The 26,206-nt window shown below is 54.9% G+C and overlaps 1 protein-coding gene across 1 annotated transcript; it reads left to right on the top strand.

Moving 5' to 3' along the window:
* Positions 1-26,074, top strand: Ccn4 (cellular communication network factor 4). Its single transcript, XM_046449188.2, has 5 exons — positions 1-281; positions 12,850-13,129; positions 19,061-19,321; positions 22,209-22,402; positions 23,922-26,074. The coding sequence occupies exons 1-5, from the start codon at positions 216-218 to the stop codon at positions 24,219-24,221; spliced, it is 1,101 nt and encodes a 366-aa protein (XP_046305144.1). The 5' UTR covers positions 1-215; the 3' UTR covers positions 24,222-26,074.
* Positions 26,075-26,206: the final 132 nt, after the last annotated feature.

Genomic DNA, 26,206 nt, shown 5'->3' with positions numbered 1-26,206 from the left:
GAGAAAGAAGCAGGAAAAGTTTTTTTTCAGAGGAAAATGCAGGGCTTGTCCTTCACCCTGACGTCAGATCTTGCTTTAATAAAACCCCCCGAGGGCTTCAGAGGAGGCCTATCTGCTGCTCCTGATGGGCAGGGCCAGTCTGGGCCCAGCTCCCCTGAGAGGTGGCCGGACCCTCTGGGCTGATCCGTGGATGCCGGTGTCATTGACTTCCAGGCATGAGGTGGTTCCTGCCCTGGACGCTGGCGGCGGTGACAGCAGCGGTGGGCAGCGTCCTGGCCACGGTGAGTCCCGCCTGGGGGGCTCCGAGAAGGGGGGAGAGCTCCCTTCCCACGGTCCTGCTGTGGGGGCCCCGGGGCAGAGGGGCTGGAGTGGTGGCCAGGGAGGTGCCCCTGAGGGGCACAGGCGAGGAGAAGGGACGGGGCGTCAGTGGAACCTGGCGGCCTGAGGAACCAGGGGTGTTCCTGGGGGACAACCAAACAGTCCTGCGTCCCCCTTCCCTCCTGAAGTGACACGGAGAGGGGCCCTGCAGGCGGGCGGGGCAGGCGGGCGCTGTGTGACCTTGGGCTGGTCACTCACTCTGCTGGGCAGCATGAAGAAGGAGTTGTCGGGGGCGTCTGAAGTCTCGGGTGTTGGAGGGTCAGCCGGAGGGGAGCCGGAGAGCCAGGAACAGCGGGAAGGGGACCTCCAGCTTTGGACACAGCTCCATGGAGAGGCAGGGTTGGGGGCCCCCGGTTGGTGCTGTTCCCTGGCGCTGCTCTCCTACCTCCAGAGCTGGTAGCACCACGCATAGGTCTCGCCACGAGGCCCCCACCTGCGTCCCAGGCACGCCACGGGGAGGACACAGGCTCTGCCTCCCAGAGGCCAGGGCAGAAGACACGTGGCAGCCCAGGCCAGCCTGCTGGAGCCACAGTGGGCGGGCGGCACAGCCAGGCGGGTGCGGGGTGGCCAGGGGTGGGCGTCAGGGCAGCGGCTGACCGCGAAATGCCTCGGCTGGGGCGGGAGCCTGTGCCAGGGCAGCGGGAGGCAGGAGGGGGACGTCAGGCCTGCCTTGTGCCCAGGATCTCCTTGGGATCTGTGCACCTAGTCACGGACCCGGAGCCTACGGGCTCGAGGCCCCTGCGTCTGCTTTAGCTGGCTCTGAGGCCTACAGCTGGCACCTACTGAGAAGTGGCCTCCCTCAGAGCTTGATGTGTGTGAGGACCTTGAGTGGCAGTGCCCAGCCCCCAGAGAAGGGATACTGGCCCCATTTACAGTTGAGAGAATCGAGGACTTCGAGCGGAATGGGACCTGCCCGGCTCCTAATGAACAAGTGCTGGGGTTGGGGGACACACTCAGGTCTCCGATGCCAAATCCCGACCTTCCCTCCAGAGCTTTCCCAGTTAGGGGGAGCAGCGTCTCCTCCAGCCCAGAGCAGGAGCAAGCCAGGGCAGCTGCTCAGGCCGTGGGTGCAGGAGGGCAGGCCGCCTGCCCGCGAGGGGGGAGAGCTCCAGGGTGGCTGGAGAGCCCCAGGAGAGGAGTCGGCCAGGGGCCCAGGACCTCTCCAGAGCCGCTGGGGCTGGGGGGGGGAGCTGGGGGGGGGACAAGCTAAGGAGCCAAGAGACCCAGAGGTCCAGGCAGGAAGCTGGAGAGAGGGCTGCCAGGGAGAGCTCCAGGACCCGGCGCCACACCACCCCCCCGGGACCCGCTCCTCATCCCACCCTTGCTAGGGGACTTCGGGGCTCCCAGCACAAGGCCCAGCACCTGAGTTCTTCCAGCATCTGAAAAGCCCTGTGTGGGGATGTGGGGAGAGGAGGGGAAGGGATGAGCAGGGGAGGAAGGGGAGGAGGTGAGGGAGGGGAAGGAGGGGAAGGAGTGGGGGAGAGGGACAGGAAGGGGGGGGGAGGGGAGGGGGAGGGGAACACTCCCTCTGCCCAGAAGCCAGCGCCCTGCTCTATAGCAGAGCCCATGCCTGGATTCCTATGTAAAGGGAGTGCAAGTCCCTTCAGGGTCCTGGAGGATTTTAGTGGAAAAAGTGATTTACAGTGTCCATATGGAAGAAAAAATGTGCGAGATTGCCAAGAAAATCTTGAGGAAGTAGAGCTGTGAGGGAGACTTGCCCATCAGATGAAAACCGAGCACGAAGGTCCCGCCACGGAGGGAGGAGGGGCTGGTCGGGATGGAGCAGTCCAGTGGGGGACCAGACAGGGACCAGGGACACACAGCCAAGTGACCTTAGGAACTTAGGATATGATAGTGGTGGACTACAAGTGGGACTTACTTCACCTCTCTACCCTTTCCTTCCTTTGACATTTATTGAGCACCCACCACCTGCTAAGATAAAAGGTCCACAGTTGGAGAGCCCTGCAGGTCCTGTGCCAGTGTCCTGCACGGGACTAGACATCAGACCGCCCCAGTGCTCCGGTGCTCATTCCCATTTCTTAAATTCACATTAAGCACCCCTAAATTCTTTAAGCAACAGTACTAAGGGGACATAATCATTCTTCTTTGTAGAGGTAAAAAAAGAAGTGCAGAGAAGTTAAGTAATTTGCCCCAAGTCACACAGCTTCCAGCTTCTCTGGTCTAAATACTTGGGCAGAAGTGGGATGCAGGCAGTCCCTGCCCCAATAGGAGTTTATAGGACAGACAGGTGGAACGGGAGGGACAGAGTGATGTCATTCAGAGCAGAGAGGCCGGGTGCAGGCTGCCATCTCAACAGGACCCTCTGTCACATAGGACCTGTTAATCAGGGCCAGCAAGCCCCTGCCCACCAAGCTCTCTACTGCTGAGTCTAAGCACGTGACATTTGAGTGGGCCTCTCAGAAGCGTAGAAGTGGGCAAACAAGTGCCCGGGAGGCAATGCCCAGGCAGACCTTGGGTCAGGGGAGTGCACGGTGTGAGGTGAGGCTCCACACTCCCTCCCATCAGTGGGCGTGAGATGTGCAGCTGACTGAGTGTCTGTGTGTGAACATGGTGCATCCGAGTGCAGGAGCCTGTGTGTGTGTGTGGTACGCAGTCCCACTCTGCACCCCCAGAGTCAGCTGCAGACACAGGCTCATTCCAGGTGTGGGAGGAGGGGCAGGCTAACTGGCTAGCTAGCCTGGGATCAGTGCTGGGACTGGGCAGTAAACACTCCCGGATATTGGGTGGGAAAATGGAATATGGATGGTGACGATGGTGGCAATAGTGATGGTGATGGTGGTGATGATGACGATGGTTGTGATGTTGGAGATAATGGCAGCAAGGGTGGGGATGGTGGTGGTGGTGATGGTATTGGTGATAATGATGGTGGTGATGGACAAAATGGTGGTGATGGTGGTGGTGGTACTGATGGTGGTAGTAGTGATGGGGTGGTGATAATGGTGGTCTTATTAATAGTGATGGTGGTGATGTTGCTGGTAAGGGTGGTAATGGTGAGAACAGTGGGGGTGGTGATGGTGGTGATAATGATGGTGATGATGATGGCAATGATGATACTGATGGTTATGATGGTGAGAGTGATGATGATGGTGATAATGATGGTGATGATGATAATAATGGTGGTGATGGTGTGATGATGATGGTGAGGTTGTTGGTGGTGGTGATGATGATGATGGTGATAATGATGGTGATGATGGTGATAATGATGGTGGTGGTGAGGATGGTGATGGTGGTGATGGTGATGATGGTGGTGGTGATGGTGATGATGGTGGTGGTGATGGTGATGGTGATGGTGGTGATAATGATGGTGGTGGTGAGGATGGTGGTGGTGAGGATGGTGATGGTGGTGATGGTGATAGTGTTGATGATGATAATGATGGTGGTGGTGGTGTGGTGATGATGGTGAGGATGGTGGTGATGGTGATGGTGATGGTGATGGTGGTGGTTAGGGTGGTGATGGTGGTGATGGTGATAATGATGGTAATGATGGTGATTATGATGGTAGTGATGATGGTGAGGATGGTGGTGATGGTGATGGTGATGGTGGTGATGGTGATGGTGATGTGGTAGTGGGGATCATGATGATGGTGATTATGATGGTGGTGGTGATGGTGGTGATGATAGTGATGATGGTGATGGTGGTGGTGATGCTGAGGATGGTGGTGATGTTGAGGATGGTGGTGGTGATGGTGGTGATGGTGATGGTGATGGTGATGTGGTGGTGGGGATGATGATGATGGTGATTATGATGGTGATTATGATGGTGGTGGTGATGGTGGTGATGGTGGTGATGATGGTGATGGTGGTGGTGATGCTGAGGATGGTGGTGATGCTGAGGATGGTGGTGATGATGGTGGTGGTGACAGTGATGGCGGGATAGTAAGAACACCTCTGGTCAGGTCTGCCTCTCAAGCTGGAGTCAGAGTGATGGGCCCTCCACACTGACTGTGCTTTTCACAGGTCGTGCACTTGCTTGTCCATGGACAGTCCCTGTGGTGGCCCCAGCCATTTCCAGTCTCTAGGGGCGTGGCCATGGGGTGTCTGCGTTGTCCTGCATGGAGGTTGGCTATTGGAGGCGGGTCTTTACGCTTGCAGGGCGGGGGGAGCTGAGGACTCAGTACTGAGGGATGGTAAAAGCACTTGAGTTCTTAAGAAGAGCCCAGGAGCCTGCATGTCTGGTCCCCTCGGGATTCTTGTGTGCACTGGATTTCAGATCATCTCTCCTCGACCACTGACATCCTGACGCTAATCGTCCACTTCTGCACAAAGAGGGAGGTGGAGGGAGGAGGGAGCCAGGATCGGAAAGAAGCTGGGCCTCTCAAAACATGAGCAAGGGACATTCCAGGGGAGGTGATAAGATCGGCCCGCCCAGGTCTGGGATCTGCAGGCAAGTCCAGGCTCCCTCCACTGTGAAGGCCACACCTTGAAGGGGCCCCTGGGGGAGAGGAGGGCAGAGCCCGGCACCAAGGAGAGGAAGGGGGTCCCTCTAAGACCCCTGCCTTGAGTCTGGGAGTGAGAGGAGGGAGCCGGCCATGAGCCTGCCCAGGGCTAGGGAGGAGCTTGGGGGCCCAAGTGGACAGATTTTGTGAGAGAGCAGGGATTGAGCCTGGCCCTGGGACAGAAGGCAGACTCACCTGCGTGGCTAGAAGGCCGCCAAGAAGCAGCTCATTGCCGCCATAGTCCCAGAGCCCACTGGCCCGTTCTGGATGGACCCCTCATTCCACAGCAGCAGGGCTCCCAGGGGGCAGCCTCTGCAGGGGAACTGAAGGCTGCTGCCTCTGGAGACAGCGTCACTGGCCTTTGTGCCCAGAAGGGTGTGTGCCGTGCTCTGGGAGGGCCCTCCAGACGTGCTTCCTCCCCAGAAGCTCTCCAAACCCATTCTCCCCTCTGCCCACGTCTCCCCTGTCAGTCCGCCAAGGCGGCTCCTGGTCTCTGGCCCTGCATCCTCAGAAAACCAAGAAGCGTGAGAGCAGCTTCGGCCCCTGGGTCCCACGTCAGGCCCTGCCCCGGCTCTGCCTGCCCAAGCCGGTTCCCCAGCCTCTCCCCTGGCACGTCACTCTGGTCTTCTCCCCGGCTCATGGGGGCCCTGCACACGCCCCCACGCTCTTCCTGCCATCGAAATCACCTCCCAGCGGGCACTCTGCTGGCTGTGCCCACCGTGGTCCACCTGCCTCCTGCCCCTTCCTCCTGCACACCAGCCCTTGCTCCTGCAGCCCTGGGCCTTTGCTGGTGCTGTCCCTCCACCAGTCCTGCTCCTGCATTCTTTCCTGGTGGCCCGACATGTCCCCCACTCAGCCGTCCCTGTCTGTGCTGGCGCATCGTGGGGCTGGGAGCGTCCTTGTGGAGTGAGTGGATTCAGGGGACAGCGCCTGGTGGGAGGCGGGCAGCATGTTTACAGGGCAGGGACCACTGCCCTTCCTGACAGGGGGACTCTGCTGGGGGGGGGGGGGGGAGCTGGGAGAGCCTGGACCAGATGCTCAGAGGACAGTGGCAAGCGCTGGCTTCGGGCTCAGTCCCTGAGGGCGGAACTAGGGGTCAGGAGCCCCAGCTCTAAGCAGGTTCTGCTTTCCCCTCTGAGCCTCAGACAAGAAAAGGGGACGGGAAGACGTGCTTGGCCCGTGCTCCAGGAGGGGTGGTGCAGAGCTCATCAGCAGGGGCGGCAGCACACAGCGGGGACAAGAAACAGCTCCTCTGCCCAGCTTCCGCTCCTCCTGTCACCTGGGCCGCAGTTATCCTCTCTGAGATGGACACAGAAGCCCATCGCACAGAGCCCTGTGACTGAGGGAAAGGACGCAGGTCCAGTGAGGAGCACGTAGGAAGCCACAAACAAAACCAAGATGCCCAAGTGCATGGGATCAAAGGGTGCTGTCCTCGAGGTCCTTTCAGTTCTCAGCAGAGCCTGGTGGTGCCACATGGTTTGGGGTTGGAGCTGCCCACCATCCCAGTTTCTTCCTCCCCCTTTTTTTGCTAGTGGACGCCCTGTCCACAGCGGCCACGTCCTGCTGCTGGCAAACTTCAGCTCATTTACGATCCCAGGAGCCCACCTTGGACGGCCCTACTGTGTGCCATGGCTCCAAGGGCTGTGCCACCATCTTGTTAAATCCCACCATAGCCCTGTGGGGTGACAGGAGGCAGAGGGGACACAGTCCCACGCCATCCACGCTTCCAACACCACCAGATTTCCGAGCAAAGCTGGTGGGACCCACTCCCAGGTCCGTCCTGTTGTGTCAGCCCAAGCCCGGGGTCCCCTCCAGAAGAGGGGAGGTAGATGCTCCAGTTCAAGTTAACAGATATTAACGTGAGACAATTAAGAAATTGTAACTCATTGTATTGGTGTGAGATTGTACGGGGGTTACAATTTTTAAAAAATTCCTCATACTTTAAAGATCTATTCTGAAGAACCTCAGGTAAAATCACAGATGTCTAGGATTTGCAGATTTCCAAGAATAAAGAAGCACGTGTATGCATGGTAGCAAGAAAAGAAACAAGAGTAACAGGTGTTGTAGTTATCAAAGCTGGCGGTAGGAATGGGGGTTCATTATACCATTCTCCCAACCTTGTGAATATTAGAGCATGTATCTGGCAAAGAAGTAACACATTTCAAATTTGTATGTGCATATGTATATGTGATTGTATACATGATATATTTAATTAATATTATATACTATGTGTAATATACAATTGTTTCTTATAGATTAAAATATTGCATATTCTATATTATACAAAACATACATCTTACAAGTACAACTATATATAATTAAATATAGCATCTATATATCGTCGTACATAGTATAGAATATTCAATAGATATCAGTGCTTCTGTTGTGATTTCTTGAAACTCTGAACATGTGAAACCATCCCAGGCTGCCCTGGGGCCCGTGGCAGGGGCTGTGTGCCCACCCTCACCCTAGCCTGTGCTGGCTTCCTTCTGCTCTCTCCCTGCCCTCAGAGGAAAGGGCCCTCTCTGTGGTTCTGCCCTCAGCTCTGAGCCCTGCGCTTGGAAGGCAGCAGATGCTGCACCTGTGTAGGACAAGTGAGTGAACGAACTTGTGAAAGAATGCTCATGATTTGGAAAGAAACCACTCCCTGCGAGCAAAGTCGGCTTCCCCCACTGCAAGCTCACCAGGCTGCGTTAGAAAAAATCTCAGCAAACCTTCTTTATCCCACCAGCCAGGAGCCTTCAGCTCCCAGGACCTGCCAGCTGATCTGCAGGCTCTGGCAGTGCTGGGTGATGGGTCAGTCCCAAAGCCCTCAGCCCAGGAGGACAGCCCCAGCAGAGGTGCAGACCCACTGCTGAGAGGCGCTGGGAAAGAGGTGGCCTTCCCTTGTGGCCAACTCAGTCCTGAACTGGAAATGAGAGAAGCAAGCAGAGGGCAGGCAGTGGGCTGGGCTGAGGCCCTCAGCCCTGCGGCCAGGCCATCTGCACCTCCCTCTTCCCCAAGGCCTCAGTAGAGCTGTGAGCAGAAACTGCTGCGAGGCAGGGCACCCTGTTCTGAAAGCCCAGGCTGTGAGCCCTTCAGGCCATTCCTGCCTCAACCCTGCCCCCTCGTGGAGCATCTGGGTGCAGCCTCTCTAAGGCCCGCGGTGAGATCTCCATCCATCCTACTGTTCCCAGGCACCGAAGCCTGTGCTGGGCCCCACACAGGCGGGAAAGGGCAGCCTCTCCATGGAGAGTCCTGCAGCGGCTCTTCTCTCCTCTTCTGGGGCCTGTGGCAGCCTGGGCTCCACTCCACTCTGTTGGAACCCTCCCGGCAGGTGAGGGCCTGTCTTCACCCGAGCACCTGGTGGGTGGGTGAAGGAGCTGGAGGAAGGAATGGAGAAGGAGTAGAGCAGCGTCACAAGCGAGGGCTCTGGAGGGACACAGGAAGCATATGCCACTTCCTGGCTGCTGGCCCTGGGACAGTCACTAAGCTCTCAGGGCCTCGGGTTCCTCACGTGTGAAATGGGGACCACGCTAGTACCTGCTCAGGAGGGCCGCTGGAGGAGCTGTCACCACTGCTGCCATTTCACAGCTGGGGGAACAAGCTCAGAGACTGTGAGCACAGCCCAGGACCCGGAGCTGACAGGGGTGGAGTCGGGGGCTGTCACATGGGGTCCTCTCACGGCAAGTGCTGCCCTTCCACTCATCCTGTGTCCTGCTCACCACTGAACCACGCACACCTCAGAAGAGAGAGGGACATTTCTTCCTCATTAATGGGACATGGCAGGTCCCAGGTGGCCCCCATGCCCACCACCAGGCAAGTACATAATGATGCACTAGCCCTCATGCATGAAGGTCACATTGTATACTTGTTTCCAGGTCCATTTTCAGAGAGCTGAAATACACTATAAAACCCATGGTTACCTCTCGCCTTTGAATATCATCTCGAAAGACAAAGGCAGGATTTCTTATTGGGGCTCTATTTCTGTTCCTTCTCAGTGGAAATCAGCTTAAGTGTGCCCAGTGAGTATGACTGCAGGAATCAATTCACGGCTTTTAACCCACCTGGGGATTACCTTTAGTCCAGAGGGGTTAAATATGTGGCACTTAAGGGACTTATCTTGGGAGCTACTCCTTTTTCTTTCCTTCCATTTTTTATGCATTTTACAAAACATCAAGGGAAAACACATGATCTTCAATTATCTGCGCAGGGCCTGCTTACTAAGCAGCACAAGGCCCGAGGAACCGCAGAGCAATTTGGGCACCACAGCTCTGCAGGACTGTGCTGGGGTCAGCCTTAGGCTGTTGGGGGTAAGGCACAAAAGTGTTGGTTGTCCAAAAGTCAAATGTTTAAAAGGAGGTGAGCTGCAGCCTTACCTCCTCCCTCCCCTCTGCTGTGAGAATCCAAGGGTTGCTTGTTAGTGTGCAGGCTCTGAGCCGGAGGACGGCAGAGGTCCACCTGAAGCCTGGTGTGCAAGGTGGGATCCATTTAGCAGGTTCCATAGGTCAGTGGTTCTCAAACTTTGCTGCCTTCAGAACCACCTGAAAAGATCCCAACGTCCAGGCTTCTCCCCAGGCCACCTAGTCAGGCTCTCTGGGAAAGCGACTGGGCATTGGTGTGTAATGAAGCTCCAGGGTGGTTCTAAGGTACAGGAAAGTCTGGGAACCACTGCTGCACTTTGGTTCTGTTTGGGATCAGCCGACCTGGGTAGTGGAGGGGATGCTGAGAATCAAGAGGCAGGATGAGGAGGAGCCTGGGGGGGATGGGCAGGGTAGGAGTGTGGCCGGAGCCTGCAGGGGCAGAACTAGGCAGGACACGCCGTGACCAAGCCAGCCCTGGGCATGCTCAGGAAGCATCTTAGAGTCATCAATCCATCTTGTCTTCCCCATAAGCCCAGTGGTGTCTGCGGAGGGTCCGATTCCAGAAGCTCATCATAAAAGAGGTTTCATGTGAACAGTTTCAACTTGGAAGGACTCAGGCTGCTTTCTTCTTCCTCTGACTTTCCCCTGACAACATTCTCTCTGCCATGATTTTCCACTAGGGCCCAAGTGGCAGTGTGTTTGCAAAGATCAGTCTCCCACCTGCTCCACAGACACTGTGGCAGTCAGGACTCTTGGGGAAATGGTCAGGGTTTGGGCATATTCATGCCTGTGGCTGGGAGAGCAGGGGTGGGGTCCAATCCCCAGGGAAAATGAGAGCCTGGTAAGAGGGAACAAGGGCCCAGAGGAGTGTCCTAGAGTTTGAGTAACAGACCCAGCCTGCACAATGAAAGAACCGTTTAGAAGATCCTGGGGACCTCTATGCACACCCTCATGTACACACTATGTGTACACACCCCAGTATACATGCCCCATGCACATACCCTATGTACCCTCCCCAATGTACACACTCATGTATACACTCTATGTACAAACCTCAATCTATACACCCCATGTACATACCGCATGTATACACCCTAATATACACACCCATGTCACACACCCTAATGTGCACTCCCATAAAACACCCTGTGTACACACCCCATGTACACACCCCATGAACATAACCCCCGCCAAGCTGTCAGCCCTGCATGGCAGGATCCGCATGCAGCCCTGTTTTCCTCTGTGCACCTGGGGTGGGGTTGATTGGTTCTCAGGAGTCTGGACTACTTGTGACCTGCAGCCAAATGCCCAGGATCTCCACGCTGGCAAGGCAGTGGGACTGGGAGGGTCCCCAGCACTGCACAGCTGTGGAGGGCCTTCCGCCTGGACTGTCTGGGAGCCTGCGACCACTAGGTGGTGCCAACAGCAAAGGCTGGGTCAGAGGACCCGGGAGCCCAGCCCTCCAACGGGATCCAGCCCCAGGGAAGGTTTCCTGTAGCTCTGTAATCTGCTGCGTCGTGCCTCAGGGGGTCTTCATGCACTTACCTGGGAAGGGAGCTTTTTCTGGGGAATTTGCAACTTGATGTGGAGACCCATGGAGTGGGTACCCACCAGCTCATCTCCTGCTCCAGCCCAGTCTGTATCCTATCCCTGTGCTGGGCACCAGGAAGGAGGGATGCACAACTGCATCAGGGCAGGGGCTGTGCCTTCAGTATATCATAGGCCAGGCCCAGCACGTCCCCATGCCTTATGCCCTCCACCCTCCCAACAGCTCCTGGGGCAGATATTATTGTGCCCAGATTACTCTGAAAGTTCATGTGTGACTGTGTCAGGTCCCATGTTCATTTATAGACTCTCAGTGCTGAGAGGAGCGGTGCAGGACATGACATATTGAATATCAAGTGACACTCTAGCTGTTTGAGGTCAGCAATCCCATAGCCATCCCTTCCTCAGCAGGCCCCTGGGGAGCACTTCTGTGTGCCACCTTATGTTTCAGGCACACGGCAGAAGCAGGGCCTAGACCCTGCCCTCAGCAAGTCCACCAACCCAGGGCCGAAACCAGCTCCAACCAACCTGGCTCTTAGGGCAGGAAGGAGTCATCGCTTCTGCCAAAGAGTGCTGACAGCACAGGGACCCTCAGAGATGGCCAGGGGAGCCCATGGAGCTGCCAGGCGTCTAGTGCCACAGCCCTGCAGGGAAGTGCCTCCCTCCATGGAGTCAGAAAGCCAGCCAGCAAAGCCAAATGACCGTCACTTTCACAGTACTCAATGCCACCTGAATAAATCGCCCCTACTAACGCCTGCTTCTCCATCAGCTTAAGTACAGGGAAAGCTTAAATCCATCTTCCAATGCCTAAAATTTAAGAGAAGCTATAACTAGCTCAGGAAATGGTTGTTAGGTGAATGAAAGAGCCCAGAGGAGGCCAAGGTCAAGAGTGGGTAAGTAGAGTTACGAGAGGCATTTGGGTCTAGGCCTTGACCCAGACTGTGTCCATGGCCACTTTGGGTCTGTTCCCTTCTCGAGAAGAGAAGACAAATTTGTGTGAATAACGCACATCACGGCCTGTACTGTAACCATGAAATGCAGATTTACAAGCCACATAGAGTCGGGCCCTTCTGACAGAGGGAGACCCTGGAGCCCAGCCGAGCCCACCCTGCTGCCCCACAGGAGCCCTGGCCTCACCTCTGCTCACCCCAGAGTTCAAGTGTCCGGTTGAGCCCTGGAGGACGCTCTGTGGCCTAGAAGTGGCAGAGCCAGCTCCTGGCCTTGCTCTGTGTCCTCAGGGCATCCTCTTCCTCCCAAGGCCTTGGTCTCCTCTGGGACCTAGAGAGAAGGGCCTAGATGGGATTCAGGTGGCAGCTAGAGAGGGCAGAATCCCGGAGGCGCAGAAAGCTCAGAGCTCCAGACACCAGGGCTGTCCACCAGCCCAGCCGTCAAGGCCGCAGTTTCTCCTCTCAGCTGTCCCTTTTGCCACTGTACATTTGCCAGAGTGAAGAAGAACTTGCTGACTAGGTGGTGGGAACAGCGGGTGGTGGGCTGCAGGTGGGAGGGGTGGAGTGAGGCCCATCACTCTGACTGCAGAATGAAGACTCTTCTCTAGGGATCTGCTCTAACAGCTGAGCCCGGCCCACCTCCCCGGGGGCTAAGGAGATCCAGACGCAGGGAGCTGAGGTCACGTGCCTGTGGCTGCAGCATGCCCCCTTTCTTGATAGCCAGTGGCCATATCAGGCCCCCTGGCCCAGCCTGGGCTTAAAGAGCTGTCATCGGCTCAGCTGGGACCCAGGAAATCAGCAGAGGAAAGACGGGGCATCTTGAATGATGTCACTGCAGAGTGACTCTCTTGTCAGCAGGCCCTCAGCTGCCCAAAGACTGGGCCCCCTCCTCTGTGACCTGAGACCACCTCCCCTGCCCCTGGGAGTGTGAGGATGAAAGGAAAGACAGTCAAAGAGAAGGCAAGCGTGAGCTGACGCCCAACCTGGGCCCATCGCTTTTCAGAGATTTGGGCTCCTGAGCCTTATTTTATTGAAAAGGAAAGAGACGCTTAACTACCAAATGCAAGGTGGAAAGTCTATTAAATTCCGACCCTGTGAAGGTGGGAAGGTGGTGGCAGGGCCTTAGGGCTTCTACCTGCTCCTCAGCAACCCCCCGCACCTGCTGCCTTTCCCCCACAGGCCCTCGTTCCGGCCCCCACAGCCATGGCCTTCACCCCAGGGCCGCTGGAGGACACAACGGCGAGCCCTCAATTCTGCAAGTGGCCGTGTGAGTGCCCGCCATCCCCACCCCGCTGCCCACTGGGGGTCAGTCTGATCACAGACGGCTGTGAGTGCTGTAAGATATGTGCCCAACAGCTTGGGGACAACTGCACAGAGGCTGCTGTCTGTGACCCCCACCGGGGCCTCTACTGCGACTACAGTGGGGACCGCCCGAGGTACGCAATAGGAGTGTGTGCACGTAAGTGAGAGCCTCCGTACCTTCCACCTGGCCCCAGGACCCCAGCTCTGGCCCGGGGCCCCTCGCCCTTGGCACACTTGCAGGCAGCCATTCATCTGGCTAGGCCTCAGCTTGGCAGGAGGCACCCCCAGCCCAGCCCAGCCCAGCCCCTGGTGAGAAGCCACCGGGCAGGTCCCTCCTGGGGAGAGGGCGATGCCCATGTGCCTTTCATCTCTACACCTTGACTCCTTGCTCCCTTCTCAGCCTGGAAACATCCTTCTCTGGTAAGGAGTTTCCCCAGGGAAGACCTGTTCTCTTAGTGGGTGGCACCATCCCAAGGGATGTCAGGTCACTTCAGAGCACCTCATCGTTTAGTAATGTTATAAATTAAAATAATGTGGTTAAATCCAGTAGGCTTGAAATAATAAAAACCAGCAGCCTGCAACCACCCCTTCCTACCAACCACGTTCTCTGGGTTACTTACAGTCACTTTTAACTTTCTTATATTTTCCACTGAGTGACTCATGCCTTCTGCTGTATTTTAACTGGACTGATATGTCAATTTTGGATGATTTGTTTATAATCCTATATGATAACTGATGACTTAGCTCCTCAGTGTCATCTAATACATCCCTTTTCTTTCAATGTCATTGCCGTAATTTGGGGGTATACAATAATTAGTATTTTTAATATTATGAGTATGGGAATAACGCTCACTACAGTACTTGATTGAATTTCTGTTTTACAATGCCTGGAGTGTTTCCTGGAGTTTCTAATTGCCTTTGCTTTTTTCTTTGCTCTTGGTCTTTACATCATCCTCGTGTATTTGTTTGCTCTTCAAGTGTTTGCTCCACTGTGGGTACCCTGCTCTATTTTGTTTTCAGAGACTGCCTCTCTAGGGCTTTCTGACCTACTTCTGGACTTGCACTTCCTTAATTTGACTCACGTAAGCATTGTCCATGGTACATGTCCTAGCAGGATGAAGAAAGGTACTTAACCATCATGCCACAGCAGCCTAACTTCTGAAGAGTTCTATGGACTCTCATAAATCCAAGAACTCCCTTCTTCCCTTAGTGCTGAATCAAGACTTCCCATAATTACAACTCCACATACAGCCCATCACATATTCACACACAGTACAGTCTCTTATCCCCAGATAGCACATTACACTTCCTGAGGTGGGTTGATGGTGAGGGCTATGCACATAATTTCTAGTCACGCAATCCTGTCCAACCCTCGTGGTTAATTTATGGCACTTTTCTCGTTTGATCATTAGTTTGTTTTCAACTTTCATTACAAGACATGTCTTGACTTTGCAAGTAGCCCCCTCTGCTTCCTCTATCCTTCCAGTCTTTCTTCTTTTACTGAGACTCATTAACAGTTCCACAAAACAATGTGTTCAAAGAGAACTTGCGACCTGACCCGTACAGAAGCATCCAACATATTGATTCAGATATTTATTCCTGATCCCAGTCCAGACTTACTGAATCACATCCTTTGGAAGCAGAGATGGGGATCTGTACCAGGTGTTTCTCAGGGATGCTGAAGTTCAAGACTGACGGCTAACACACAAACTAGGAGGGGAAACTGGCCCAGCCTCCTTGTGCTAGAGCCGCCTAGAGTTATATGAGACTGTCTCATAATTCCTCTCCATTGTTCTTCAAGGTCACTCAAAGGGCAATTCAGTTCATGGCCATTGTACTAATCCCTGGAGCTGTACTACAATCTTGTCAATTACCAGGCATCAAAGCTTTGTAAGCCTTCTCTCCTGGATCCAGAGGCTGCCTCTCCCGCTTGCCTCTTCCACCAGGGCCTGGAAGCCCCCTGCCCCACCCCTCCTCCTGCCTGTACATCTCAGGTCCTGCCTGCACCTGCTCCCGCCTCTGGGCTCCCTGCCACCATGAGCCTTTTATGTATTTCCTTGCCATTTATTTTGGAAAACAAACAAACAGAAACCATGGTCCTGAGAAGATTTGATTGGGTCTCACCATTATCAAGGCTTATCTGGACGTGTAGGTTTGCAGACACTGGAATAAAGTTAAACAGGTGCCACGGAACTTCAGGGGCTTGGAATGTTCATGTTCATTGTCAAGTCCCAAAGGAGCTGCGACAAGAGGCCTTTTTCATTATAAACTTATTTGAATACTGAGATATTTTGCTCAGGTACTTTATTCTCCACTTTCACCACACATATGCGCACACACACACACACACACATTATATATATAATACATATGTATATAACACATCACATGCAAACCCATACACACTCACACAGACACACACACCAACTCACTAATGTTCTACTGACTCTTGTCCTAGAAACACTGCTGCAGTGTAGGACCTTCTGAAACCCAATGCAAGAAAGAAGAGAAGCCAGGCTGAAAGCATAGAGAGGACGACACCTCTGAGCCAGAGAGAAGGAAAAGTCTGGTCCAACAGACCCTCCCACCAGGGTCAGCTCAGCCAGCAGAGGGTCCTAGGATGAGACGCATCTGCCTTTGGAGATCTTCATGTAATTATGTCAGGATGAGGCAGGTCATAAAAATGAGCCAGTGCGAAGCTGGCACTCAGAGAGGATGGGCGGGGCCATGGCAAACTGCCAGCTGCCAGCTTTGGCTGTCTGAGGTCACCCCCCGGGGACCTCAGCCCTGGTGGCCAGGGGAAATGTGAGCTTGGTCTTGTCCAGTCTGCTCAGTTTTCAAGAAAACCCAGAAGTCTCGATTTGTGTAGTGTGTATAAGTTGGCAAGACATTCAGAATGTTTTTTAAAAACACTCGGTGGGCCAAGCTAAATGCCCCCGCTGGCAGAGCGTGACCTCTGAGTTAGCCCGCTTGGCTATTTCGGTTGCACAAACACTGCATCTAATGCGGCTGGGTCAGCCTGAGGGCAGGGTGGTTGGTGGAAGCATCATGATGTTCACAGGCACCGGCTGGGGTTTCCGCCCTGGCCCCCCGCTGCTGGCTAGCTACGTGTCTGTGGGCACGTCACTGGGGGCTTGAGGAAACCAACCTCGGGAGCCAGGAGGAAAAAGAGAATATGCATCCACCCACAGGACCAGCGCTCTTGGTTTTGCTTTGTTTGACTGGCCTTTTCAGAAGTCATCTCTGTCCTGTCTGGGGTCATAATCAGAGGAGGGACAGCTCTGGTTCCAGTCCTGGCCCCGGCCCCAGTCTGAGGCGAGGGAACAGTAAAGGCAGATATGGTCTTTGGAGCTGGCCAACCTAGGTGGGATCCCACCTGTTACCTGGTACTAGCTAGTACTAGTAAATAAGTACTAACAAGGGCTTAGGCAAGTTACCTACCCTTTCAAGTCTCCGTTTCCTGGAAATGACCAAGAGCACCACCTCTCTGGGTGGTTGGGTTGAGTCCCCACATCTGGGGATGGGTCACCCACAGCCACTGCACACCCCATCTCCACCGGGGTCGGCTCATCACAGCTGACAGCAACTCCCCCCACTTCCCCACCCACAGGTCCAAGGAGACCAGGGAACCTTCCAGACATAGTGGTTGTCAACCTTGGCTACAAACTGGATTCAAAAACACCGAGGATAACATAAGCCAAACATGGAGGTCCCCCTTAGATTCCATGTCATGGGCTGGGCACCCACAGTTCCCTAGGTGCCTCTGCTGGTCCCAGGGAGCCACGGGTGCAGAATCTCTGTGCAAGGCCAGGCCTGCCCCGCTGCCTTCCTCCAGAGTCCCCCACGGGGGCGGAGCCTCAGTCTCACCTGCACTCGCCATCCCCACACTCACTCTCACCCACACTCACAGACTCACACACACTCTTACACCCCCCTCACACACCATACACACACTCACACACATTCACACTCCTGTTCACAGAGTCTCACACACATGCACTAACATACACCTACACACACACACCCATGCCCACACCACCCCCACACATAATCACACACACTCACACTGCCCTCACACACTCACACCCCTGATACACACATAGTCAAATGCACACTCACTTTCACACACACACCCATACAACCCTGACACACTCACACCCTCATAACACATACCTACACATTCACACAGTCCCAGTCACATTCATACCCCCACACTCGCACTTACTCTATACACATTGAAACACACTCACCCTCCCATAACACACACACCTACACACACAGAGTCAGAGTCACACACACATACACACAGTTTCCCTCCACACACTCTCCCACACAGACACTTGCAATCTTCTTCCTGGAGGGGGTGGCTCGGTCAGGGTGACTCAGTGCAAAGCTGAACGATGCACTCCTGTCCCCTCTTGTCGGCATGCGCTTCTTCCTTTCCCATTCCCTGTCCTCGCCTGGTGGAAGGAAAGGGCTGTGGGGTCAGAGCCACGGGGCTGCAGTCCCAGCTCTCTCATTCACAGCTTGCTGACCTTGAGCAAATGAAGCACTTGGCCTCCTGGACCTTTCCTGTCTGCAAATGAAGAAAATAAAACTCTCTGATGAAGTCATTGGGAGACCTGAATGAGGTCACACCCTGGGGGTACCTGGCACCAGACCAGATGGCCAGGACATATTGGAGTCCTGCCTCAGTGCTCCTCCCCCCTGTGTGACCACTCCCTGGAAAACAGCAGCCAGCAAGACTCGTTTGCACCGAACCCACTTCTCATTCTGGTCCCCTTGGGGAGGGGACTGCGCCTCGTTGAGGTGACAGTGACAGTGATGATGTGCTTCCCTCTAGGAGAAATAATTCCCACGCCTGCTGCAGAGGAGACCCAGGCCCCACACTGGATAGAGGATGATGACTATGGACACCCCTCCCTAGCAGAACCAGGGACAGGACAGAACCACAGGCAGGCTGCACATTCCTCCCCTGATGGGCTCCTTACTGCCTGGGGACTCTGTTCTCAGGCAGCAAATGGCATCAAGCATGACTTCTGGCCCCGCAGCCCACAAAACCCTCCCAGAAGTCCAGGTTCATGGCCAACTCCAGGGCTACTCAGATGCCAACCCCGACACTCACATCAAGGCTCAAATCGGCCTACCTCAAACCCTGCTCCTCCAAGGAGGACAGAGAGCACCTCGCCTTCCAGGGAGCCTGCTCCTCACACCCCTCCACCAACACGAAGAGCCCTTCTCATGGCCATGGCCCTCCCTGGTTCCAGTCACCACTCACTCCTGCCTCTTGTCTTTTCTCTGTTCTCTGCTCGGTACCACAGCACAATTCACGCCATTCGTGAAAGTTACTTATCAAACACCGACTGTGTGTACAGCGTGGTTCTAGGCTGTAACTGCTCTGCATTCTCCCCTGGGCCTCCAAGGAAGCCGTCTCTGGCCTGATCTCCTTCTCCCCATCCTCTTTCTTCCCCTGTCCCTCCTGCACCCCTGCTTCCTCCCACCTGTGGTGTGAGCCCTTCCTTCCTGAAGCTCCTCCCCCAGCACCTGGGCTGACTCACACCTGCCCTCCTTTGGTCTTGGCAGAACCATCCTCGGCTCATTGAGGCCTCCCGGCCCAACCGGTTTGGATTCAAAGCTGTTCCCCATCACCCCTCCCGCCGCACTCTTCCCCGGGCGGAGGGATACGGTACCTAAGCCCCTCCATACGTCAGCCCTGAACAGGGAACTGGGTTTCGGTGTTCTGCTTGCCTGCATGTCTGCCCTCTCAGCGCACGGCCCTTTGGACCAGGACCAGGCTGTGTGTCGATGCCACCGGGAGCAAGCCGCCCTGTCCCTCTGGGTCTGTACCCTCTCACCGCAGCGCTGGTCCCTTAGGGGTGCTAGCCGCAGCTAATGACCCCCTCACACCCCAGGCCGTCAGTCCTCTCCCGCCCCTGCTCTCCGGGTGTGCCCACCCTGGACAGCTCCCCGCGCTCTGGCACCGTGAGCCTGAGCTCGGAGGGTCCAGCGGAGCCCGGGCCACACAGGCAGCCCTGGCCCACAGCCCTGTGCCTCCTGGGCCTGACCTGGCCGCTGGCTGTGTTTGCAGAGGTGGTCGGCGTGGGCTGCGTGCTGGACGGGGTGCGCTACCTCAACGGGGAGTCCTTCCAGCCCAACTGCAAGTACAACTGCACTTGCATCGACGGCGCGGTGGGCTGCACGCCCCTCTGCCTCAGCACTCGGCCCCCGCGCCTCTGGTGCCGCCGCCCGCGGCGGGTGACCTTGCAGGACCAGTGCTGCGAGCAGTGGGTGTGCGAGGACGAGGCCAGGAGGCCACGCAAGACCACGCTGCGGGACACCAGCGCCTCGGGTAGGTGCGGGCCCGGCAGGGGAGAGACCTGGGGTGGCGGGTCACAGACCCCCCTGCCTGTGAATGGCTCCGGGCGCCCACTGTCCAATTCAGAACTCACTGATTGTGTCTTTAGGAAGTCACTCCTCCCTGGGGCCATAGGTCCCCACTTGTAAAATGGAAATTAAGATTTTTATGCTGGGATTCTCGCAATATAAAAAGAGGAAGCACTTTGTAAGCTTCCTAAAGAACAAAGTGTTTTCACAGGTAAACCCTTATTATCCTACCTGAGTGCTGGGGGGCACTGGAGGCAGGGTGAAAGCCCTGGGAAGGGAGGCCTGAGTGGCAGGTACCAGGGCAGAGGCGTGGGCCTCCTTGAGGCTTCAAGGTGTCTTGAGGTCCCCAGCTATGGAGGATGGGTGGGCAGGCTGAGCCAAGGTAAGCCAGAGAAGAGGAGAGGGAGGCAGGGATGGGTCTGTGTGTTTTACCACTGTCTCCTGGAGCCTAGGCCAGGGCCAGGGTCCTGTGGGTGGGTGGCTAGTGAGGCTCTGAGCTGGGCGGTGGGAGTCAAGGCAGGGAGGTGGGCTTGGCTGGAGTAGACCGAGGTCTTGATATGCATCACTGTGGGGGAGAGGGACAGGGGGTAGAGGTGACTCCTGGGACTTGTCACTGCTGAGGAGAGAACAGAAGAGACTGGGCACCTCTGGTGGGAGAGCTCTGCCCGCTGTGAGGGGATGTGAGAGAGGCTGGGGCCGGCTGGGAGGGGGAGGGTGGGCAGAGAGCCCTCTCAGGGAACCCCCTGAGCTGCTGAGGGCAGGGTGGCAGGGCGGCAGGGCCCAAGGACACGACACAGAGAGACACAGAGGGCCTGGGGCAGAGGTCTGCGGAGGTTGAGCTTTGAGAGGTTCTCAGAAGAAGAGATGAGGAGAAGAACGTCAGAGAAAACCCGAGGGCTTGGCGCCATGAGAGGCAGGAGGGGACGCTGCTGGAGGACAGAGCCTCCTAAGCAAGGGGACACGGAGCAGTGGAAACTGGAAATGGGGTCAGGAGTTGCAAGTGTAGTGGGTACAAAGTAAAACCCCTGAGTGCGTGAGAGTGTTCGTGTCTCAGCCCTGGTGGCCCTTGGGGCTGCAGAACTACTTCCTTATGGTGGGGGCTGTGCAAGGGCGTAGGCTGTCCCCGTGTCCTGGCCTCTGGATGTCTGTAGCAACCCCCACCCAGAAGTTGTGATCATCCAGAACATCCCAGGGTTGCCAGCTGTGCCCTGGGGGACAGAGCTGCCCGGCTCAGGAGCGGGTCCCTGTAGGTGGGAGCGGCAGCAGGGAAAGCCTGGTCCCTAGCAGACCCAGGGTGTCAGAGCAGCTGTCCCACACAGCCCCCCTCAGCAGGGTCACAGAAGAGTCACTGGGGGGTGGAGGGGGGCAGAGGCTGTCCGCCACTTGTGGTCTAGTGACCCCATTACGACAGCACAAACAGAGCCCCTGCAGCGCTGCGGAGGTGACCCAGAAACCAAAGCCCTTTTATCCTCTAGGCAGATCCTTTCTCACCACCCCCCAAGATGCCAGCAGCCCCCCTCAGTCCAGCCCTGCCCTCTCTGTGAGCTTTCCCTCTGTTGACATCCCCGCCCCCACACTCGTTCATTCCTGCGTCTTGTGGGGGAGGGAGGCCTGCACCCAGGAGCTGGGGCCCGAGTGTAGACGCAGCTTCCCTTCTTGATCCGCTTCTCTCCTGCTTCTCTTCCCTCTCCAGCTGCCCCCCCCCCCATGCTTGTGTCCTTGGTCTCCCTCCTCTCCCCTCACTCTTTCTTTCTCTTCCTTTTTTCCTCCCCTCCTTCTCTCTTGTCTGGGCCCTTCCGTCTGTCTTTCCATCCCTCCCCTCTCCACGTCTTCTGTTCTCTCTGGCCTCCTGCGCCTGGGTGTCCAGTGGGACCCTCTCCTGCGAGTCTGTCGCACCTTCCTGTGGGCAGCTCTCTGTCCTGCTGGCCTGTCTCTGCCTCTTTCTCTGGTTCACTACCCTCTGCTCCTCCGATGACCACAGCGCACCGTGTGCAGAAGCTGGAGCGTCTGTGAGCACAGACCTGTCCCCGAGTTGGCATTCATGTGGGTGACAGCCAAGTGCCCACACATGCCCACGTGGATGGGGGCTACTAAGGGCCAGGGACAGCTGGAGCATGCTTGTGTGTGTGTGACATTCCCTCCTCGACCCCAGCCCTGGGAGAGACAAGCTGTGGTTGACCCCATTTGTAGAGGCGGGGCTGGGCGCAGAGGTGTGAGGGAGCTGTGGGCAGCAGGGCCCGGAGGAGATCCCGCGTAGTTTATTGTCTTAGCCACCACACTCTCCACGTGACCTCAGTGAAACATCAGGTGCCCAGATGTAGGTCCTCACCTTTGAACTTCCCCAGAATCAACTTCATCACTGCAGGGGTGGGGACAATGGCTTGCTAGCCTCTCATTCCCAGAACCTAACAGGACACTAGGCATAGGTTCAGTCCAAACCTGCACCCCATGGTCCTAGGAGCCCCCCAGGGCAGATATGGTTCCAATGTGGTAGATTGGAGGGGAAGGCCAAGTGAGTGTGAAAAGATCACCCAGCTTGGAAATGGTATAGAAGGATTTGAACTTGGGTCCACCTGTCTTAAAAGGTAATTTTCCTTCCATGCACCCTCCTCCAATCAGAAAATTATAAGGAACTCAGAAAATGCCCCCCCTTCCCAGGTACCAGTGATGATTAGAAACCAACTTGCCCTCCTGAGAGAGGGACAACCCAGTTCTCTCTCTCTCTCTCTCTCTCTCTCTCTCTCTCTCTCTCTCTCTGAGTTTTGGGGACCCCACACCTCCCTCCTGTGGAGGTGGTGAGGGCTGGGGCTGGGGGAGGCTGCACACTCACAGGCACTCTGGTCCCTCTGCAGAGGCTGCAGGTGAAGTGGAGCCCTGGCACGGGAACTGCATAGCCTACACAAGCCCCTGGAGCCCCTGCTCCACCACTTGTGGCCTGGGGGTGTCCACGCGGATCTCCAACATCAACCCCCGGTGCTGGCCCGAGCAGGAGAGTCGCCTCTGCAACCTGCGGCCGTGTGACGTGGACATCCGTCTGCACATCAAGGTGGGTCCGGAGCAGGGGCAGGCGTTTTGAACAACAGACGAAGCTGGCCTTGAGTTGGCTACTGGGCTTCCTCATGAGGCCACTTGTAGGATGGGAATAATGAAGCTCACCCAGTAGGCCTGGGGTAATGTTATTTAGGATGATCCGGACATCGAGACAGGGCGTCGTGAATTTCACTCAGTGGAAGCTTTTGTGACAACCATCCTATCAGAATCAAGGTCACTGGGAGGAGTTCATGGACGCTCCCCAATGCTCCTGTAATGATTTTGAGGGACCCCATGGGCTCGCCTCCTCCCTGTGCTCCTGCTAGCCCAAGCCCACCCACATGGGCACACAGGACAGTGTGTGGTGACAGGAGGAGCACTGTACAGGACCAGGGACACTTGAAAACACCTCTCTGCTATTAGTTCCCAGGGCTGGGACTCATCCTTGTGCTCTGGGCCTCCGCCCCCCTTCATCATAATGGAGCTGGTTTCTAAGATAACAGGAATGGAGCTTCAAGGATCTAGTGGGCCACAGGACTCTGAGCCCCTTCCCAGAACTGGACATGGATCTTACCTGCCTCCTTCAACACCCCTCACTCACGCCTCAGGCCTGAGATCACATTAGAAGCAAAGAAAGCTCCATTTCGGGAGTACAGAGGTTTCTTGGGGATGCGGAAGAGACGCAGACCCTGTAGATGCCCCCTGGCTTCCCACCACCTCATCTGACTTCTGACATTGCTCCTGTGCATAGGACAGCTCCCAGTTCGTCTCCTGGGGGGCAGCTGGAGGCAACCCTCCTCTTCTTCTCCCCTCCCTCTTTGTCTTCTCCTTCATCCTCTGAGTATCTCCCCTGTTGGGCTGCACTTGTGTCCTCTGTGCTTGGTGCAGAGCAGGGACTCAGTGGACATCTCTAAATGGGACACCTGGACGGGAAAGTGCCTGCAGCAGGAGAGTGGGGCAAGGCAGCTCTACAGAAGCTAAGGCCAGGCCCTCACTGGAGGCAGGGGACTCCTTCCCAGTTTTGTCTGCATGATTCGGTGCCCTAAGTGGGTCCCCCAAATTGCATGAGCTCCACATACCCTGGGGATTAACTTAATAAGTGCCTACTATGTCTAGGCATGGAATTATCCCATAGAGACGTAATAGAGCCCTAAATCTCAAGTGGCCCAGAGCCTAATGGAAGGATGGAGTTCCTTTTAAACAAATGTCAGTCCAATTTGATTTGTTGCATGGTAAGTGTGCCAGAGGCTGTGGACGGCAGGAGGGGGAGGTTAAGGTAAGGCAAGCCTCTGACCATGGGGTCTGCATTCTAGCACTGCCCCTGGCTAGCTGGGGAACTGGGTTCACTGAAAGAGCTACCAGAGCTTCCTGTGCTGGTGAAACTGTATGAAAGGACATTGGCAGGGCTAAAATGCAGGACAGAAGGGAGATTGCAGGCTGTGGAATACAGTCCAGCAGGGCAGTCAGTCCCTCCTGTGATCCGACTGGGCATCCCCTGAGCATCCCCTGCTGAAAGATCCCTTCCTTTCCTTCAGGCAGGGAAGAAGTGTCTGGCCGTGTACCAACCAGAGACGCCCATGAACTTCACCCTCGCAGGCTGCGTCAGCACACACTCCTACCGACCTAAGTACTGTGGGGTCTGCATGGACAACAGGTGCTGCATCCCCTACAAGTCCAAGACCATTAATGTCTCTTTCCAGTGTCCAGAGGGGCCTGGCTTCTCCCGCCAGGTCCTGTGGATCAACGCCTGCTTCTGCAACCTCAGCTGCAGGAATCCTAATGATATCTTTGCTGACTTGGAATCCTACCCTGAATTCTCAGAAATCGCCAATTAGGTGTGCACATCATGGAACTGGGGGTCTGGCTCAGTGATGTCAAAGCAGCTGGCCCCTCTGGGGCCAAGAACTTCACAACTGAGCCATCAGATTTTGTCTATTTCTCCCTCACTTCTAATTACCCTGATCTTGACTCTTCTTGTCTTTGACTACCCAAATGACCCATGATGGTGCTGCTCAGGTCTACACAATTGGTCCCTTCCTTGGTGACATTCAGCATCACTCCAAAGAAAATACTTATATCTAGCTGTTCTGGACAAGCCCCAAGCCTGATCCAGCCGCCCAAGTCATCAAACATCCTTGTGCAAATTGCCCAAGTCCCAAGAACTGGAGTCAGCTGGACATCCACTATCACAAGTTCCCCTTTTGGGTGCTAAACTGGGGAACCCTTTAGTCCCTTCAGAATGATGCACAAAATTGGGGACTAGAAAAATTGTTACTTGGATCTGCCAAAGGGACTCTTATAGGAAATTGTGCCCATAACACCCTAAAAGTAGCTCTGCTTCCTAAGATTTGTGCACCACATAGTCCACAAACCTTGGTCAAGTGAGGCTAATGGTTGTTTGATTATTAATGGAAAACTGTATCCATGAACCTGGGCATTGTCAAGGTTAAATATCTCCTCACTGCTGCACTGTCAGGGTCTCAACTGGGTTCATCCTAGTCGGAAATTCAATTTCATGAACATCATTTTTGTTCATGAGAAAAATCTCCAGTCACTACCCCAGGGACAGGGCAAGGTCAGCCTTGACCTGACCTTGGGTCAGCAACTGACCCAAGCACCACATCTGCTGCTGACCAACAGATCTGTGGGCATCTGGCCAGGCACCTCCTTGCAACATGACCCTCTTTCTGCTCAGGGCTCAGGGGAGTTGGTGGAGTGTTGGAGAGTGGTGTTCTGGAACATTCCTTCACTTTTACAGAACCTCAGCAGAATCCTCTGAAGTCCACCAGACCACACCTACCAGGCCAGGTAAGGGTCAAGCCACAAAGTGGCTCCACCGTTCCTTAGCCTGTCATGGTCTGGGGGACTAGAGACTATAAAGACCACAGAGTCCCTGGGCCCAGGACATATCTTTTCTACTTCAGTAACCTACTTCACAGCCCCTGGGTCTGCGGATCAAAATAACTCAGTTTTCTGGTGTGAAGTCGGAGGTTGACCAGTTGTTTCAAAGTGGAATGATATTTAATGACATTATTCTTTGGTTAATATCCAAAAGGAGCTAAAGCTAAAGGAAGAGAAGGTTGGTATAAATATAAATGAGACTATTATTTATTTTATTAGTAGCATATAATACTGTCATCGTTCTTTCTCTGTGTGTTAGACATTGTTCTCAGTGCTTTGCATACACTTTCTCATAAATTTTCATGATAATGATGAAAAAATCCTATTATTATTGCTGTTCTTACAAATGTGAAATGGAAGCCCCTGGGGTTAAGGAGACATGACCAAAGAAACTCAGCTGTAAGTGAGGGAATTGGAATTCATATCCAAGGTGGAGTACTTCTCAGTCCACATTCCCCCCTGCTGCCAGAGTTTCCCAAAGTGTCAGAATAAGATACCTTAGTGACATAAGTGACTTCTCTCATTTTTGTTCTTCACCCTGTCTTTCTAGCTTCTTTTCAGAAAGAAGAGAGTATCTGATGTTCTGGTATTTTGGTATTTAAGCATCCAATAATATGTAGGATAAACAGAAATCTATGCAGCACTATGGGTCACCCCCTCCTCCAAACCTGGACCAGCTCATATCAAATCTCCTTACAGTGACCTCCCAAAGGCCTAGCCCAGTGCAAGGCATACAGTGGTGCTCAATATGTATTTGATGAAGCAAATAAATTTGTACATGTTTCTACTTTTATTTAAAAGCTCTCTTCTTTCAATTGTGTGAAAATCTGATTTTTATCAGTGATGATTTTACATTAAATGCCATAGTAAGTGACATCTAGTATTTCAAAGAAAAGCATATTCATATATGTACAAGAAT

Source organism: Marmota monax, unplaced genomic scaffold, assembly GCF_021218885.2.
Source record: "Marmota monax isolate L192 unplaced genomic scaffold, Marmota_monax_Labrador192_F-V1.1 WCK01_AAM20220418_F8-fsc00073, whole genome shotgun sequence".
NCBI lineage: Eukaryota > Metazoa > Chordata > Mammalia > Rodentia > Sciuridae > Marmota > Marmota monax.
This window is presented reverse-complemented; position numbering and strand designations above follow the sequence as displayed.